This window comes from Colius striatus, chromosome 5 (genome assembly GCF_028858725.1).
Source record: "Colius striatus isolate bColStr4 chromosome 5, bColStr4.1.hap1, whole genome shotgun sequence".
NCBI lineage: Eukaryota > Metazoa > Chordata > Aves > Coliiformes > Coliidae > Colius > Colius striatus.
This window is the reverse complement of record NC_084763.1, coordinates 58,861,354-58,877,625: the sequence shown is the minus strand read 5'-3', so window position 1 is coordinate 58,877,625 and position 16,272 is coordinate 58,861,354. Positions and strand designations below refer to the sequence as shown.

Below are 16,272 nucleotides of genomic sequence, written 5' to 3'. Positions count from 1 at the left end.
AGCAGTTTCTCCTCCTGTGCCAGGGACACTGCCTGTGTTCCAGCCTGTGCCAGTTACCCCCTGTCCTGGCACTGACCACCACACAACAAACCCAACACACCCACTCTCGCCACTCTCCCTTTGGGTACTCACCAGTGTTGCTGAGGTCCCTCCTCAGGCTTCTCTTCTCCAGGCTGAACAGCCCCAGGGCCTGCAGCCTTTCCTCTTCACACACATGTTCCATCCCCTCAGCACCTTGGGAGCCCTCCCTGGCCTCTCTCCAGCAGTTCCCTGTCTCTCTGCAGCTGGGGAGCCCAGCACTGGGCACAGGGCTCCAGCTGAGGCCTCAGCAGGGCAGAGGGGCAGCAGAACCTCCCTGGCCCTGATGCCTACACTCCACTTGATGCCCCCAGGATGCCCTTGGTCTCCTTGCCCACCAGCCCACACTGCTGCTCATGGTTAGCCTGTTTTTGGCCAGCACTCCCAGGCCCCTCTCACCAGGGCGGGCAGGAGGCCGTGCTCTGGGTGCTGGGTCTGTGTCTCCCTGGAGCAGTTCGTCACACCCAGGGCTTCTCTGTCCCTGAGACCAACCCCTGCTCAACACCCTCTGCCAAGTGCAGCTTCCTTATATCATTCGGGAGCAGTTGATAACACGTTTTTCTTCTCCTGTGTGTTCCTCTATGGGTGTCCTGCTGCACTCCAGGCTTTGCCTCTTCCTCGTGACACACTCAGCTCAGAACAACGCGGGTCCTGCTTCTCCCTGCTGCAAGGGCGAGTCCTCATGCCCAGCCCGCTGCTCCCTCGCAGAGCAGTGACCCTGCTGTGGGCTGTGCTGGCTGCTGGCTCTGCACAGATGGGCTCTGTGGCCACACCAGCTCTGTGGCACCCAATGAGCGCGGTGCCCGTGAGCAGGTCCTGCGGTGCCGAGTGCCAGCGCCTGCATGGAGGCTCCTGTCAGCAGCCTGCTGGAAAAAACAGGGAACAGACAAACAGCAAACAGGTTTTATAACTTGAGTGGTGCTACCCAGGCCAGCCTCCCTCCCCAGCCATCTCTGCCGGCTTCCTGCCTCACTCTGGGCCCGTCTCTGGCCAGCACCGAGGTCTCTGCAGCCACCTGACCCAGCCTCACTACGTGTCTCTGTGGGACCCCCTGAGGCACAGACCAGGAAAACCTCCTTTGGTGCTGAGGGGAGGGAGCCCTGGCCCAGGCTGCCCAGGGAGGGTGTGGAGGCTCCTTCTCATGTCCAAATCCACCTGGACACGTTCCTGTGCCCCCCGAGCGAGGGGAATCTGCTTTAGCAGGGGCTTGGGCTGGATGAGCTCTGCAGGGCCCTTCCAGCCCCCAGCACTCAGGGATTCTATGACCCTATGACCAGCCTTTGCCCAGCACTTTCTGCATCAGCCTCAGTGACCCAGGGAAGGAAGAGGCAGCTCTTCCCCACCAGCTTCTCACCTCTGTCCCCTGCACTCAAGGGTGCTGAGAGGGAGTAGTGCACCCATCACCCTCACAGCACCTCGGGGTGGGTGAGGGGTCCCCCCTGCCCACACCCCCCTGAATCAGCCCTACCAGCTCCCCAGCAGCTGCTGCACCCAGGGTGCTGCCCACAGCCCTCGGTGCTCCCCAGGCCACCGGGCTGCCATGCACAGGGACGGCACCTCAGGGTCTCAGCACAGACCCCTCACTCGTGATGGCAACGGGGTGCTCATGGCCCTGGCCCTCTGCAGCCCGTTGGAAGCGCAGAGCTCATCCTCACCCTGAGCTGCAGCTCCTCACCCCCGACTCCTCACCCTCCCACCCTCCAACTCGGTTTCTTTCTGGCCCAACTGTTTTCCCCCGCACCGCGTCTCTGCCTGGGGCTGACACCTCTCGCTGCCGGTGGGAGCTGCCGGGAGCAGCTTCATCTGCAGAGGCATTCAGCAGTGCTGTCTCCACACCCACGGGCGCTGAGCTCCACCGAGGGCGCTGAGCTCAGGGGACTCCTGGGTCCCCCTGGGATGGCAGCCCCGCGGGTGAAGGGAGAGGGGGGGGGAGATGTCAGTGCCCAGCACAGCCCCGGAGCTGGGAAAGGAGCAGACAGCAATGAGGGAGCTCCGGTGCCAAGTGCCTGGATGTGCACCTTCCCCTCTTGGTGCAGAGCCCACGTGGGCGATGGCAAGGCCCAGAGAGCCGCCGACCCCACGGGCCTTGGCAGCCACAGCAGCAGCCTGGCTGGAACTGCTGAGGGTGCAGAGCTGTGTTGGGGCAGCCCCATGCAGCTGGGTATCGCAGCCTTGCCTCCAATCCTGCTCCTGCCTTCCCCAGAGAGCTGCAGACGGGAGCTCCTGCCAGCACCTGCAGCCCAGCCACGCTGACAGCCACAGCACCAGCCTGACCCTCCCCCTGCCACACCACCACCGACACGCGGCCTCAGCACCTCGGCTCTGGGGTTCCTCCAGGGATGGGCACTCCCACACCTCCCTTTTTCTCAACTAAAACCACAGGAGTTTTGATCAAGCCCCTTCTGATCCCACTCACAAATCCCCTGAACACGTTCTGGAGGAGCTGAGCCTCCAGCAGGAAAGTTTCACACCAGGCATTAACCAGGCAGAAGAGGTTTAAGGAGAAATCATTTGAAATGTCTTTGAATATCAAAACCAAGCTGGAGACAAAACCTGCTCCACACTCATCTCCCCATCTCTCTTTCAAATTCTTCTTCACAGAGCCTGCAGGTGCGTTTCAATGCCCCTGGAGAGCCTCAGTCCCCCAAAGGATCGCTGCAGCCCCGGCAGCTTTGCTCTGCAGCTCCTCCTGCTGCCCCAGGTTCTCTCTGTGCTGCATCATCCGCTCACCCCCCGACAGACAGCCCAGCCCTACCCAGCCCTACCCAGCCCAGCTCCGAGCAGGGAGCTCTGCCAGAGGAACCCACGGCCTCTCTCCATTGCCCACCGTGCTCTGGGATCACAGAACTGCTGAGAATCTCACAATTAACTGAGGCTGGAAAAGCTCTTGACGCTGAGGGAGTCCAACCATTCCCCCAGCACTGCCACGGCCACCACTACCCTACGGCTTTGGGATCCCTCCAGGGATGGGGACTCCCTCACCTCCCCCGGCAGCCTGGCACAGGGCTGGACAGCCCTTGGGGGAAGGAATTGTTCCCCATGGCCAATCTCAACCTCTCTTGGGGCAACTTGAGGCTGTTTCCTCTCATCCTGTCCCTTGGGAGCAGAGACTGACCCCCCAGCCACAGCCTCCTGTGAGGGAGCTGCAGAGTGTGCTGCTGTCTCCCCTCAGCCTCCCCTTCTCCAGGCTCAACACCCCCATTCTCTCAGCCCCTCCCCACCAGAGTCATGCTCCAGCCCCTTCCTCACTTCATCTAAAGCAAAGAACAGAACACTGACGATGTGATAACAGCACTTCCACTGTGAGGCAGAAACCAACAGAGCCATAGAATCATCACAGAATGGTTTGGGTTGAAAGGACCTTCAAGTACCATCCTGTCTAATCCCCTGCCATCAGCAGGGACATCTTCAACTAGAGCAGACTTCTCTCAGCCCCACCCGACCTGCCCTCGAGTGGTTCCAGGGATGGGGCAGCCATAGCCTCTCTGGGCAGCCTGTGCCACTGTCTGATCACCCTCGTGGGAAACAATGTCTTCCTTAGATGTAGCGTAAATGTACCCCTCTTTTAGTGTAAAACCACCATCCCTTGGTCTATGGCAACGGGCCCTGCTAAAATGTCTCCATCTGTCTTACCAGCCCCCTGTGAGTACTGAAAGGCTGCAAAAAGATCTCCTTGGAGCCTTCTCTGCTCCAGCTCCAACTCTCAGCCTGTGCTCAGAGCAGAGGGGCTCCAGCCCCTCACCACTTCTATGGCCTCCTCTGGGTCTGCTCAAAGGCCTCCAAGGAAAACCCCCTGAACTGTGGGAAGGGCAACTGGAGAGCAGCCTTGCAGAACGGGCCCTGGGGGGTGGCTGGCAGCAGCTCAACAGGAGCCGGCAGTGAGCCCTGGCACGCAGCAGGACAGGTTGTCGGGCTGCCGGGCCGCAGCAGGGCCGGAGAGGGCTCCGTGGGGCTGCGCCAGCGCTGCTGCCGCCTCACCTCGAGCTCTGCGCGGCGCTGGGCCCCTGCACAGGCGCGTTAGAGGCTGTGAAGCTCCTCACACGCGTCCGGGGCAGGGCAACCGTCCTCCGAGCTGCGGCTGGGCACTGCGCGGCCTCTGGCGGCGGGAGGCCGGGCTGCGGGCCGCTTCCCGAGCGCCGAGCGCGGGGAGGGAGGCGCTGGGCCGCTGCCGGCAGCGCGGGGCTGCTGCTGCCCCGGGCGCCTCAGGCTTAGACACAAAAGCACCGACTGTGCCCGCGGGTGGGGCCGGGAGCGGGCGGGTGGGGCCGGGAGCGGGCGGGCGGGGCAGCCCGTGCCCGCTGCGGCCCGTCCTGCCCCGGAAGGGGCCGTTGCCGGGGCCTCAGCGAGGGCCCGGAGGCGCGTCCGCTCCCCTCAGACCGGCGCTCCCTCAGCCGTTCCCGCGCTCAAGGCTGAGGCGGGCGGCGCGGGGCACGCCGGGAGCTGAAGTCCCACCCCTGTGCCGCCGGGCGCCCCTGGCGCTGCTGCGGCCTACACGCAAGCGCCGCTCAGGACCTCATCTCCCGGCGTGCCCAGCGGCCGACAAAGACGCATGCGCGACTCGGTACTACATCTCCCAGTATGCCCCTCGGTCTGCTACAGCGCAGGCGCAGCCCTTTACTACATCTCCCGCAGTGCTCTGCGGCCAAGAAAAGCGCATGCGCAGCTTTTTTTACTCCATCTCCCGGCGTACATCGCGGTCAAACACAGCGCATGCGCAGCTTCTGACTACGTCTCCCGACGTGCCTTGTCGGCAGCTACTACACGCACGCGCATAACGGAACGCCGCGTGACGGCGGGAAGCCCTCGCGCACGCGCAGAGCGGGACTCCATGTCCCGGCGTGCCCTGCGGCGGGGCGGAAGCGGCGCGATGGCGGCAGGTGCGGGCCGCGGTCCGAGCGCGGCCCCGGCGCCCCGCGGCCCGGCGGGCTGACGGCCCCGCGCTGCCCGGTCCCGGCGCCGCCGCCGCCATGGCGCTGATCGAGGGCGTGGGCGATGAGGTGACCGTGCTGTTCGCGCTGCTGCTGGCCGCCGTGGTGCTGGGGCTGGCCTGGGCCTCCACCCGCGCCCCTGAGCCCGCCGCCGCGCCCCGCGCCGCCGCCGCCGCCGCCCTGCCCGAGCCGGGCCCGAGCGCGGCCGCCGCCGCCTCCCCGCTGGAGCACAAGGCCCCGGCTTCTGCGGCGGCGGCTCCGGACGGCCCCGAGGGAGCGGGCGCAGCGGCGGCCGGGCCGCGGCAGCGAGGCGGCGGCGCGGGCGCGCAGGGTCCCGCCGCTGACGCCGACGGCGGCCCCGCCGAGCCCACCATGGTGCTGCGGCTCAAGTTCCTCAACGATACGGAGCGCCTGGCCCGGGTGCGCCCCGGAGACACCGTCGGGGCGCTGAAGAGGTGAGGGGCGGGGCGGGGCCGGTCCCCGGGGGCGGCCGCTCCCCGCCCGGCCCCGCCGCCCCGGCCGCCGCTCCGGCGCGGTGAGAGGCGGGGTGAGGGGGGGGGGGGGCTTCAGCGGGGGCCGCGGCCTGAGCCCCCCTCCCCGCTCCATGTCCCCGCCGCAGGGCGCATTTCCCCGGGCAGGAGCAGCAGGTGCGGCTCATCTACCAGGGGCAGCTGCTGCGGGACGACGCGCAGAGCCTCTCGGCGCTGCACCTGGCGCCCAACAGCGTGCTGCACTGCCACATCGCCCCGGGCGCCGCTGCTCCCGCTGCGCCCCGTGCCGCCGCCGACACGGTGCACGCGGCGCTGAACGTGGGCAGCCTGCTGCTGCCGCTGCTCGTGCTGCTGCTGGCCCTGCTCTGGTACTTCCAGCTGCAGTACCGGCACGTCTTCACCGCCACCGCCACCACGTTCCTGGCCGGCCTCACGCTGCTCTTCAGCTTCATGGCCTTCACCATGTACCGCAGATAGCACGGCCCCGGCTGCCGCCGACCCGGACTGCGGGGGGGGGCGGCTGCGGCGCCCGGCGAGGCCGGGGCGGGGGACGGCGGGGCACCGGCGCCGCCGCCTCCGGGGAGGGGCTGCCGGGGTAGCCCGGGCCCGCACGGCCGGAGCCGGTGGGAGAAGCGTTCCCGGGGCCGCTGTGTCACGATTAAAGGCCGGACTGGAGCGGACGCGGCTCGGGCTCTGCTGCGCCGCTGGGGGGCGCTGGGGGGGGGGGGGGGGGGGGAGGGGGCGTGGCCTGTCTCTGCGGGACGCGCGCGCCCTGTCGCGAGGCGTTCGCTGATTGGCCGACGCGGCGCGCGCCGAGGCTCCTCCCGCTCCGTCACGCGGCGCTCAGTTCCGGGGGGGGGGAGGTCGGCGCCCGGGGGCTGCCGGGAAGATGGCGGACTCGGGGTCCGGGCGGCGCTGAGCGGCGGGGCGACGGCGGCGGGTCCGGGGCGGCCGCCAGCGCCATGTACGGAGCGGACGGGCCCCTGAGCGGGGCCGGGGCGAGGCGGGGGGCGGCGGGGCCCAGCCCAGGCCGCGGGGCTCACAGCGCCGGGGGGGGGTGTGACGGAGGCCCGGGCGGGGGGGGGGCGGCTCAGGGGGCTGCGCGGGCCCGGGGCGGAGCGGGGGGGTCCCGCCCGGGGCGGTGACGGGGCTCGGTCGTCTCGCGGCGGCAGGAGCTCACAGCCCCCCCCCCCCCTCTCTCCCGTGTCGCCCGCAGGGTCTCCCGGTTCCCGGCAGCGCCCCGAGCCGCCCAGCCCTCGCCATGCTGCGCCTGCTGCCATGGCTCGCAGCGCTGAGCCGGGGCGGCGCGGGGCCCGGCGGCCCGCGGGGCCTGGCCGCTGCTGAGGGGCTCGGCGCCGGCATGTATCCCGCCTGCTACTGCGCGGGCAGGGCCAAGCCGCGGCCCGTGCTGCTGCCGCTGGACGCCTGCGGCCATGGGCTGCTGCACGCCGTGCCGCCCGACGCCTGCGGCAGGGCCCGCGGCCACGGCAAGAGGAAGAGCTGGAACTTCATCCACGAGAAGATGAGCTACGACACCTTCTTCACGATGAAGCGTCTGATCGAGCGGTCGCGCAGCGTCGGGGAGGTGCTGCGGTGGGTCACGCAGAACCCCGGCAAGGTGTCCGCCAGCCACTACCCCATTGCCCTGCACAAGCTGGGGCAGCTCCTGCAGCAGCAGCAGGGGCAGCCCGCCCTCAACGGCGAGGCCCGCGGGCCCGGGCAGGTGCTAGAGCAGCCCGAGTTCCAGACCCTGTGCCAGGCCATCATCGGCGGCTGCTCCAAGTTCGACAACTTCAGCATCGTCAACTGCCTGTACGCAGCAGCGGCGCTGGGTGAGTGGCGGGGCAGGGGGCGGGGGGACAGCCTGCAGCGCCGGCTGCCGCCAGACGAGGGGATGCAGCGGGAGCAGAAGCTCCTTCGCTCTGCGGGTGAGGGAGCCCTGGCCCAGGCTGCCCCACACCAGGGAGGGTGTGGAGGCTCCTTCTCAGGAGGTTTCCAGACCTGCCTGGACATGTTCCTGTGCCCCCTGAGCGAGGAGGACCTGCTTTAGCAGGGGCTGGCACTGGATGAGCTCTGCAGGGCCCTTCCAGCACTCTGGGATTCTCACACACTGGACCAGAAGCCGGTGTCTGGCTCAGGGGTGACTGTATGTGTGGTGCTGGCTCTGTGGCACACAGCAGTGCCTGCCACGGGCAGAGGCCCCACTTGGCGTGCGCTGTCGGTGCAGCAGCTGTGCTGTGGGCAGCTCGGGGCAGGCAGCCCTGTGTGGCCAATGCTGGGGCTGCCTGGCACCCTTGGGCAGCCCCAGGGCAGTGCTGGCTGGCAGGGTGCAGGTTGACCTGTGCCCAAGCCCTGTGTCAGTCCCCAACACCAGCAAAGAGCTGAGTGTGACACGTGCTCTTGGGAAATGCCCTGGTGAGCCACAAGCCCTGGCAGCGGGTGGCCAGGGCTCAGGGAAAGAGTTTTGACTCCACTGGGGTTCCCAGGCAGCAGCTTCAGCCGTGTCCCAGGGCTCCTGTGGATCCTCCCACCATGAGAAAGGGCATCCCACCTGGTGGGTGCCCCCTTTCTCCTTCCCGCTCCCACGGTGTCTGCCAGCCCCACTCTCCCCTGCCCCACACACACATCTCCTGCCAGCCCCACTCTCCCCTGCCCCACACACACATCTCCTGCCAGCCCCACTCTCCCCTGCCCCACACACACATCTCCTGCCAGCCCCACTCTCCCCTGCCCCACACACACATCTCCTGCCATCCCCGCTCTCCCCTGCCCCACACACATCTCCTGCCAGCCCCACTCTCCCCTGCCCCACACACATCTCCTGCCAGTCCCACTCTTCCCTGCATCACATGCATCTCCTGCCAGCCCCACTCTCCCCTGCCCCACACACACATCTCCTGCCAGCCCCACTCTCCCCAGCCCCACACACACATCTCCTGCCATCCCCACTCTCCCCTGCCCCACACACATCTCCTGCCAGTCCCACTCTTCCCTGCATCACATGCATCTCCTGCCAGCCCCACTCTCCCCTGCCCCACACACACATCTCCTGCCAGCCCCACTCTCCCCTGCCCCACACACACATCTCCTGCCAGCCCCACTCTCCCCTGCCCCACACACACCCTCCTGCTACTCCCCTCCCCTGCCCCACACACAGATCTCCTGCCAGCCCCACTCTCCCCTGCCCCACACACACATCTCCTGCCAGCCCCACTCTCCCCTGCCCCACACACACATCTCCTGCCAGCTGCCCCCCCCCCCCCGTGCCCGGCCACGCCTGCTTCAGGCTGTTTGGCTGTGCCTGGCCACACGCTGTGCGGGGCCGGGCCGAGAGGAGTGTGGAGCCGCCAGGTCGGGCGCTGGTTGATGCAGTAACCCAACCCCGCGGCAGGGGAGTGCCGAGGCCGTGCCGGCCAGAGCCCCGCGGTTGTTGGCTGTGCCGCGGGGCTGCCGGGCGCCGCTCCCCCCGCCTGCTCGGCCGCTGACCCCCGCTTTGTTCCCTGCCCGCCGCCCTTCCTGCTCACCCCTCATTAACCACAATCCCGACCTGCCTCTCGGAGGCCTCTCCTAAGGAACAAAGCAACTGCTCAGACCAATTCTTCACTCTCCATGTCCTGGCTGATGCCGGGTGACTTACCCCCTGCTGCCCCGGCTGCTTTCAAGCCCTGTGCAAAGCTGGAAGCCTGTCAGCTGGCTTCAGGAGGCCAGTGGGCTCCCGGGGCCTCAGGCGGGGCGCGGGGCTCAGAGCCCCTCCTGCAGCCATCCTCCTGGCACACCAGGCTGTGCCTCTGTACCCACCACTGCCCCGTGAGCCCGAGCTCTCGTCTCTCCAGGGCTGAGTAACAGCTCCCAAGGTGGGGCCAATGATTCCCTGGGAGCAGTCTGAGAGACTGAGACTAAACAAGAGAATGTGAGCAGGTTAGAGCTGTGCAGGGATGGATTCCTGCCATCCACAGGCAGTCGTTGTGGCGCATTGATGATTTGTTCACTGTCCAGTCAAACCTTTACATGTTGAGTACTGAAGAAGTGCTGAGTCTTCTTGGGGGTTGGAGCTGAGGCAGAACTGTTTCCCTGAGAGGGGTGTCAGCCCCTGTGCCAGGCTGCCCAGGGAGCTGGGGCAGTGCCCAGCCCTGGAGGGATCCCAAAGCCCTGGAGCTGAGGTGCTGAGGGCCGGGGGGGTGGTTAGTGGTGGCTGTGGCAGGGTGAGGGGAGAGCTGGACTCCAGCAGCTTCAAGGGCTTTTCCAGCCAAAGTGATTGTATGAAGCCTGAGCCTGAAGAAGTCAGCTTTGTTGTCTGGGTGAGCTGAAGGGTTTCCACGGTGAGTGGGGATAATCCATCAGCTCTAGGTGCCTTTCTCCGTGGGGCAGACACTGCAGCATTCCGGCCAGGCTTTGCCTCACGGGTCCATCCCTCTCTGACCTTGTGCCCAAGCGAGCGGGGCCCTGGGCAGCCCTGAGCCCCCTCCCCGTTGCAGGGCTGCCGGGGGAATCGCCGCTGGTGCGGGTGCTGGAGGACGAGTCCCGCAGCCGCCTGGGCCGCTTCAACCAGAAGGACGTGTCGATGGTGTTCAGCAGCGTGATGAGGCTGCACCCGTCCAGCCCGCACCCGCTGGTGGAGTCCTGCCTCAGCAGCCTGGAGCGGCACCTGGAGAAGGAGCGGCACCCGCAGACCCTCTTCCTGCTGCTCTCCTACTACCGGCTGCGGGCGCAGGCGCTGCAGGGACACGCCGCCTCTGACCAGCAGCTCATCAACAACCGCAAGATCCTGCGCCTGGTGCGGCACACGCTGGGGCAGGTCAGCGCCATGCGGGAGCACGAGCTGGCCCTCTTGGACGAGATGCTGGCCCTGTGCGCCCAGGAGGCCAACAACAAGGCCCTGGAGGCCATCTTCAGCTCCCAGCTCTTCTACGAGAACCGCCAGGAGCGATTCATCCGCAGCATGGCAGGTGAGGCCCCGGCCTCGGGCTCTGCGGCCCCAGAGCCTCCTGCCTGGGCCTGGGGGGTTTGTGGCAGCGGGGACAGGGGCTGCCCGGTGGGCTGGCTGCTCTGTCAGTGGCTGCCCAGCCCGTGGTGGTTTGGGACAGGGGTGGCACGGGCTGCCCGGTGAGCTGGCTGCTCTGTCAGTGGCTGCCCAGCCTGGCTCTTTGCGGGCTGTGGGCTCAGGGTCCCTCAGGAGTGGGAAGGGGCTGCTTTTGGCGGGGTGTCTGCAGAAGGCCCCCCTGTTCTGTGCCTGCTCTGGGTGCACAGGATGGGAACCTGCCCTGTGACATGCTGGTTCTTGACCGCTCTCTGAGGGCTCTGCTGCCCTCCCCAAGCCCGTGCTGCCTGTCCCGCCAGGCTGCTGCGGTTCGGGCCGAGCTCAGCAGCTCTGACAGCGCCGTGCTGTGCTTTGCTCTGTGCAGACTGGCTCCCCAGGAAGGCAGAGAACCTCACCCCCTACACCATGGCCCTCATTGCCAAGTACGTGGCCCGGCACCGGCTGCGTGAGCCGCGGCTGCTGGACACCATCGCCAACTTCCTGCTGAAGCGCGGGGAGCAGCTCGACAGCAAGGTGAGCGTCTGCCGCCCTCGCTGGGGCTGCCCTGGCCTGGGGCATCTCCCTGGGGACCCACTGGGACGCGCCCTGAGCTGTGTGGGCTGAGGGAGCCCGTTTCTGCCCGTCTCTGGCCCAACTCCCTCCCCTCTCGCCCGCAGGTGATCCAGAAGCTGGTGTTTCCGTTCAGCCGCATGAACTACCGCCCGTCCAACCACAGCGAGCTGTTCCCCAAGCTGGAGGCCATCCTGGAGCAGAAGGCTGGCAGCTCGCCCCTGGCCACCGTCAACATCCTCATGTCCATGTTCCAGCTCAGCCACTTCCCCCAGACCGTCCTGCACCAGGTCTTCTCCCCGGCCTTCATCACCAACGTTATGAGTACGTCACGGCCCCTAAAGCTGGGGGGGGGCTGTTGCCGGTGTTGGGTGGAAGCACAGGGCCGGCTCACCTCGCTGGCCACAGCCACCGGGCCTGAGGCAGGGGCTGCCGTGGGGGCTGCTGTGGGGGCTCATCCCTGGGGCTGAGCCGTGCCCCTGCCCCACAGGCAGCCCGTACGCGCTGATCGTGCGCCGCTACCTGTCCCTGCTGGACGCAGCGGTGGAGCTGGAGTTCCGGCAGTACAGCGGCCCCCGCCTCGACCCGCGCTACCGCGTCCTCATGTTCGAGCACGCCCTCACCGCCGACGAGGCCAACAGGAAGTACAGGTCAGTGCCGGCACCGTTGGCGTGCCAGGGACATCCCGGGGTGCCAGGGAGGGCTGGTGGCGTGCCAGGGACAGCCCAGTGCGCCAGGCACCACGGTGGCACTTGGGTGGCCTGGCTGTGGCAGAGTCTCAGGTGAGGGCAGTGCCAGGCAGAAGCCTGTGTGTGAGCTCTGAAGCCTGTGCAGGGGCAATACACAGTCTCACAGTTACAGTTTTAGCATCTTCAGCGGTTTCCCCAGCACTGCCACAGCCACCACTAACCCGTGGCCCCACAGCTCCACGGCTTTGGGGTCCCTCCAGGGATAGGGACTCCCTCACAGCCTGGGCAGCTGGGACAGGGCTGGGCAGCCCTTGGGGAGAGAAGATGCTGCTGTTGTAGTGATACCAGGAGGAGCTTTTCTGCTGAAATAGCTGAAGTGTGTCCCTTCACTGCCAGAAGAGCAGAGCCCAAAGCTAAGGGCTCCTCTTGTCCCTGGCTCCCAGGGCCTTCCCGCCCCTCCCTGCAACTGTGGGTCAGCAGCACTGAGGGACACGCTGGGGCCTTCCCTGTCGCCCCCCCTGACTCTCTTTCCCCCGCAGTTACAAGGGGCTGGTGGCCGAGGCCCTGCGGCAGCTGGTGGGGGAGGAGTGCTACCGGCAGGACGAGGTGCTGCCCCCGGGATACTGCACAGGTAGCGGGGCCGGGGCTGCGGGCAGGGGGAGGCACCGGGACAGGGTGCTCTGGCTGCAGGGGGAGGCCCCAGGCTGGGAGGTTACTCGGGGCAGAATAGATTTGGCTGCCTTGTCACCACCTTCCCTGTGGCTTTGCCTTCCCCAGGAGGAGCTCTACGGGGCCCGGGCAGCGAGGGGGGCTCCCCCTGCCCCTGTGCGCAGGGCTGGCAGGCACAGCCCCCATCCCAGGGCCCAGCAGCAGGGTGGTGGCCGGGGCCCTGGCGCTGATCTGTGTGCTCTCCCCGCAGACTTCCTGCTGTGGATCAACCGCTCGGGCACCGTGCTGCCCCTGTCCCGCGTCCCCGCGGCCTGCAAGGCCCCCTCTGCCCACGCTGCCCCGTCTCCCGCCGCGCTGTCCCTGCGCTCCAGCGTCCTGGCCCTCACCTCAGACTTGCAGGACTTTGCCCCGTTTGCCGCGGAGACGCCGAGCAGCCCCCCGGGCCCCCGCGACGGCCTGGCCGGGCGCTTCCTGCCCACGCTCTGCCCTGCCCCGGGGGGGCCCTGCTACCAGCCCCCCTCGGACTATTACTGCAGCCTGAGCAAAGAGTCTTCCCTGGAGAGCCAGGGCAGCTCCACGCTGAGCAGCCCCTCCGAGTGCCTGTCGGCGCAGCCGGCCGGGACCCCAGACTGCTCCCCCCGCGGCAGCTCTGCCGCCACCCTCTTCCAGTTCCCCATCGGCAAGATCCTGGAGGAGGAGGAGGAGGAGGAGGCTTCCACCTGCCCGGGGCACGACCACAACTGCTTCCAGGGGGAGGGGGCTCGGGAGGAGGCGGGGGAGAGGAGCCCCCCCCGCAGCGAGGACGCGTGCCCCCCGGCCTCACCGTGCCCGCAGCGAGCCCCAGGCGAGGGGCCGCAGGGGCCTGAGGACATACAGAGGTAGGGAGCAGAGCCCCCATGTCCCCTCCCTCTGGCAGCACCCCAGGCTCCTGGCAGCCCCCTCCCTCCTGCCCCGTGCCCCTGGGTGCTGGGGGCTGCGCTGCAGGGGTCTTGGGGCCCGGGGGGCTTGGGGGCTGACCCGCTGCCCCACTCCGTCCCTGCAGGGTGGTGCTGTCGGTCAATGACAAGTGGCACTACTGCCAGAACTCCGACATCCTGGTGGGCTCTCGGGCCATGAGGGACAGGCACTTGCGGCTCCTGGGCTACTGTCTGGTGCAGGTAAGCGATGGGGGGCTGGAACTGTTGTGAGCAGAGCCAGGACCCCAGGGGCTGTGTGAGCAGGGCCTGTCCTCTCCGCTGCCCCAGCTGCAGTGCACAGGGGAATGTGGTTGACAAAGCAGCCAGGGGAGTTGCACAGAGCCTCAGGGTGCCTGGGCAGCCCTGGCACTGGACAGGGAAGAGCAACTCTGCAGTTAACTATCTTGTGCTCGTAGTTCCCTTTGGCCACCCCTTGCAGAGGCAGAGCCCCAGGCAGTTCAGCTTCCTCCTGCATGGCAGCTGCTTCAGCACTCTGTGTTTGTCCTTGCTCTCTCTTGAGGTGGATTTCCTCTCCTCTGACAGTTACAGTCACAGAGCAGTTGAGGTTGGCAGAGGCGTCTGGGGACAGCCCAATCCAGCCCTGGCTCAGACCAAGGGTGTTTGGGTCCCTTGTAGGCAGGTAACCTTCTCCAGGCTCTGGCCCAATGCTGCTTTCCCCTCACAGGAACAGGGAGGGGTTTATTATCTTGGGGGTAAGTGTAAGGGTAAGTGGGGTTTCCAGGGTTTGTGCCCTGTCTGGTGCTGTCACTGGGCACTGCCAGCTCTGGCTCTGCCTTTACAGCTTCCCTGTTTGTACATGGAGGAAAGATGAACTGATCCTGTTCTGCTCCAGCTGCTGGTCTCACATATCACATGCTTTAGTCTCGTGATCATCCCATGGCCCTATGCCGGACTGCTGTGGCCATTGTCTGGTTCTGGGAACCTGAAATGTCAGCTCAGGGGTGCTGAGCAGCACTGCCACAGCCACCATGAACCCCCGGCCCTCAGCACCTCAGCCCCACGGCTTTGGGATCCCTCCATGGCTGGGCACTCCCCCGCGGCCCTGGGCAGCCTGGCACAGGGGCTGACACCCGTCTCGGGGAAACAGTTCTTCCTAATCCTATTTCTAACACAAGCCAGGATGCCGCTGGCCTTCTTGCCCACCTGGGCACGCTGCTGGTCCATCTTCAGCCGCTGGCACCACCCCCCGCCAGGCAGTTTGCAGCCCCTCTGCGCCAGCCTGTGCTCAGCCCCTCGCCGGCTCCCCGAGCTCCCGCCCTTGGCTGTTGGCTGTGGGGCTGTGTGGCCATGCCTGTGGCCGTTGGCTGTGGCTGTGTGCTCAGACCATGCCCATGGCTGTCGGCTGTGGCTGTGTGCCTGGGCTGTGCCCGGGCCGTGCCCTCTCCGCAGCTCTCTCAGCCTGGCAGCTCAGCCCTCGTGTTTGGCTCCGTGACCGCTGCGCTGCCGGCTGCCCGCCACGCCTGGCACGCCGCTGAGCCGTCTGGGTATGTCTGTGTGACCGTGCCAGGGCCGGGCACCTTCTCAGCAGCTGTTGGGTCTGTGGCAGGGCTGGATTGGCAGTGCCAAGCACAGGGCTTCCTTCCAAGGGCTCTGAGCCCGCTCAGTGCTGCCCGAGGGCTGAACCCGCGGTCAGGGTTACCCCTGGTCCTGCTCAGGGAGCACCCAGGGTGGTGCTGGGGTCCCCATCCCTGCAGATATTTAAAGGACATGTAGCTGAGGTGCTGAGGGCCATGGTTCAGTGAGGGGCTGGCACGGCAAGAGGACAGGCCTGGAGGAGTCAGTGCGTGGTGGTGGAGAGTAGGGAGGGTTCAGAGCACGGGCCTTCCTCTGCTCCAGCCTGTCTGTGCTCTGTCTCAGGGCCAGAGGTGTTTGTTTGCTCAGAGGCTGCATTGCTGGCCCACGGCTGCTGGGCTCTCCTCGTGGGGCAGTGCTGCCCTGGGCATGGTTGGGGCTGGCTGTGGTAGCCCCAGCTGTGGTAGCTGCCAGCCTTGAGCAGGCTGGGCAGACGTGCTGGGAAGGAGCCGCTGGCAGGGCTCAGCTTTCTCCTTGCTGCTGCAGGCACAGGGGCAGCGAGCGGGGCCCTGAACTCCAGGGCCCCTGGGTTTGGCTCTTTCTCCCGCCGGCTGGTGCCTGATCAGGGCCAGGCCGAGAGCTGCCCTGGCCCCGCGGGTGCTCCTGCGGGCCAGGAGCCTGGGCAGACGGGCTGGGGCTGAAGCAGCGGGAGGGCAGAGCCGGCGCAGGCAGCACAGCCCCCTTTCCCCGGGGAGGGTCCCGAGTCCCGACTGCTCCACCGCACAGGGCTGGGCTCGGCTGGTGGGGCTGGGGGCGTGTGGAGCTGCTCTGAGGGCGTCTCCCGTCCCTTGCAGCTGCCCTACACAGAGCTGGAGAAGGTGAGTGGCATCGAGGAGGCCAAGCACTACCTGCGTCAGAAGCTGAGGGAGCTGCGCTTCTGAGGGACAGCCACCCCGAGCGGGGGCACCGGCGAGTGCCGACAGCCCTTTGCCCGGGGCGGGGAGTCGGAGCTGCGCCCCCCGTCACAGGGGGGTGAGGGGATGCGGGGCTGGGCCATGGGCACCTGCTCCACGATTAGGGGCCGGGGTAGTGTGAGATTATTTATTGCTGTTAGCGGGGGGAAGGGGTGCGACGGACTGACTGGTGCGGAGGGGAGCGGCTGGGGAGGGGGGCGGCCCTCAGTGCCCCCCCCGTGCCCTGGCCCTGCCACCCCAGGCCTGGCTGTGGGGGTCACGGGGAGGGGTCCCTGCCCGGCCCAGTGGGGAGGGGGGTGGGCCCGGCAGCCCCCGGGGAGGGCAGGGACGGCTGTTTGCACAGGGGCTGCTCCCCGGCAGCGGGCCG

General features: G+C 67.4%; 3 protein-coding genes across 3 annotated transcripts in view; 2 read left to right on the top strand and 1 right to left on the bottom strand.

Annotated features, from left to right (window-relative positions):
* Positions 1-767, bottom strand: part of AGAP3 (ArfGAP with GTPase domain, ankyrin repeat and PH domain 3) — a 111,237-nt gene extending 110,470 nt beyond the window's left edge. Inside the window, exon 1 of the mRNA XM_061996575.1 lies at positions 133-767. Within this exon, the coding sequence (XP_061852559.1) occupies positions 133-223 (91 nt within the window). The 5' untranslated portion in view covers positions 224-767. The remainder of the gene's footprint in view (positions 1-132) is intronic.
* A 4,212-nt stretch (positions 768-4,979) lies between these two features.
* TMUB1 (transmembrane and ubiquitin like domain containing 1) lies at positions 4,980-6,177 on the top strand. Its single transcript, XM_061996901.1, has 2 exons — positions 4,980-5,461; positions 5,626-6,177. The coding sequence occupies exons 1-2, from the start codon at positions 5,046-5,048 to the stop codon at positions 5,972-5,974; spliced, it is 765 nt and encodes a 254-aa protein (XP_061852885.1). The 5' UTR covers positions 4,980-5,045; the 3' UTR covers positions 5,975-6,177.
* A 173-nt stretch (positions 6,178-6,350) lies between these two features.
* Positions 6,351-16,266, top strand: FASTK (Fas activated serine/threonine kinase). Its single transcript, XM_061997279.1, has 10 exons — positions 6,351-6,461; positions 6,714-7,329; positions 9,973-10,443; positions 10,900-11,048; positions 11,192-11,408; positions 11,575-11,734; positions 12,313-12,404; positions 12,693-13,320; positions 13,485-13,599; positions 15,786-16,266. The coding sequence occupies exons 2-10, from the start codon at positions 6,759-6,761 to the stop codon at positions 15,870-15,872; spliced, it is 2,490 nt and encodes an 829-aa protein (XP_061853263.1). The 5' UTR covers positions 6,351-6,461; positions 6,714-6,758; the 3' UTR covers positions 15,873-16,266.
* The last annotated feature ends 6 nt before the right edge of the window (positions 16,267-16,272 follow it).

Excerpts from the sequence above, each read along its gene's own strand:
- FASTK (XM_061997279.1), top strand. The coding sequence starts at position 6,759 with ATGCTGCGCCTGCTGCCATGGCTCGCAGCGCTGAGCCGGGGCGGCGCG. Across the intron at positions 11,409-11,574 it reads CTTCATCACCAACGTTATGA|GCAGCCCGTACGCGCTGATC; the intron begins GTACGTCACGGC and ends CCTGCCCCACAG. Across the intron at positions 12,405-12,692 it reads GCCCCCGGGATACTGCACAG|ACTTCCTGCTGTGGATCAAC; the intron begins GTAGCGGGGCCG and ends CTCTCCCCGCAG.
- TMUB1 (XM_061996901.1), top strand. The coding sequence starts at position 5,046 with ATGGCGCTGATCGAGGGCGTGGGCGATGAGGTGACCGTGCTGTTCGCG. Across the intron at positions 5,462-5,625 it reads ACCGTCGGGGCGCTGAAGAG|GGCGCATTTCCCCGGGCAGG; the intron begins GTGAGGGGCGGG and ends TCCCCGCCGCAG.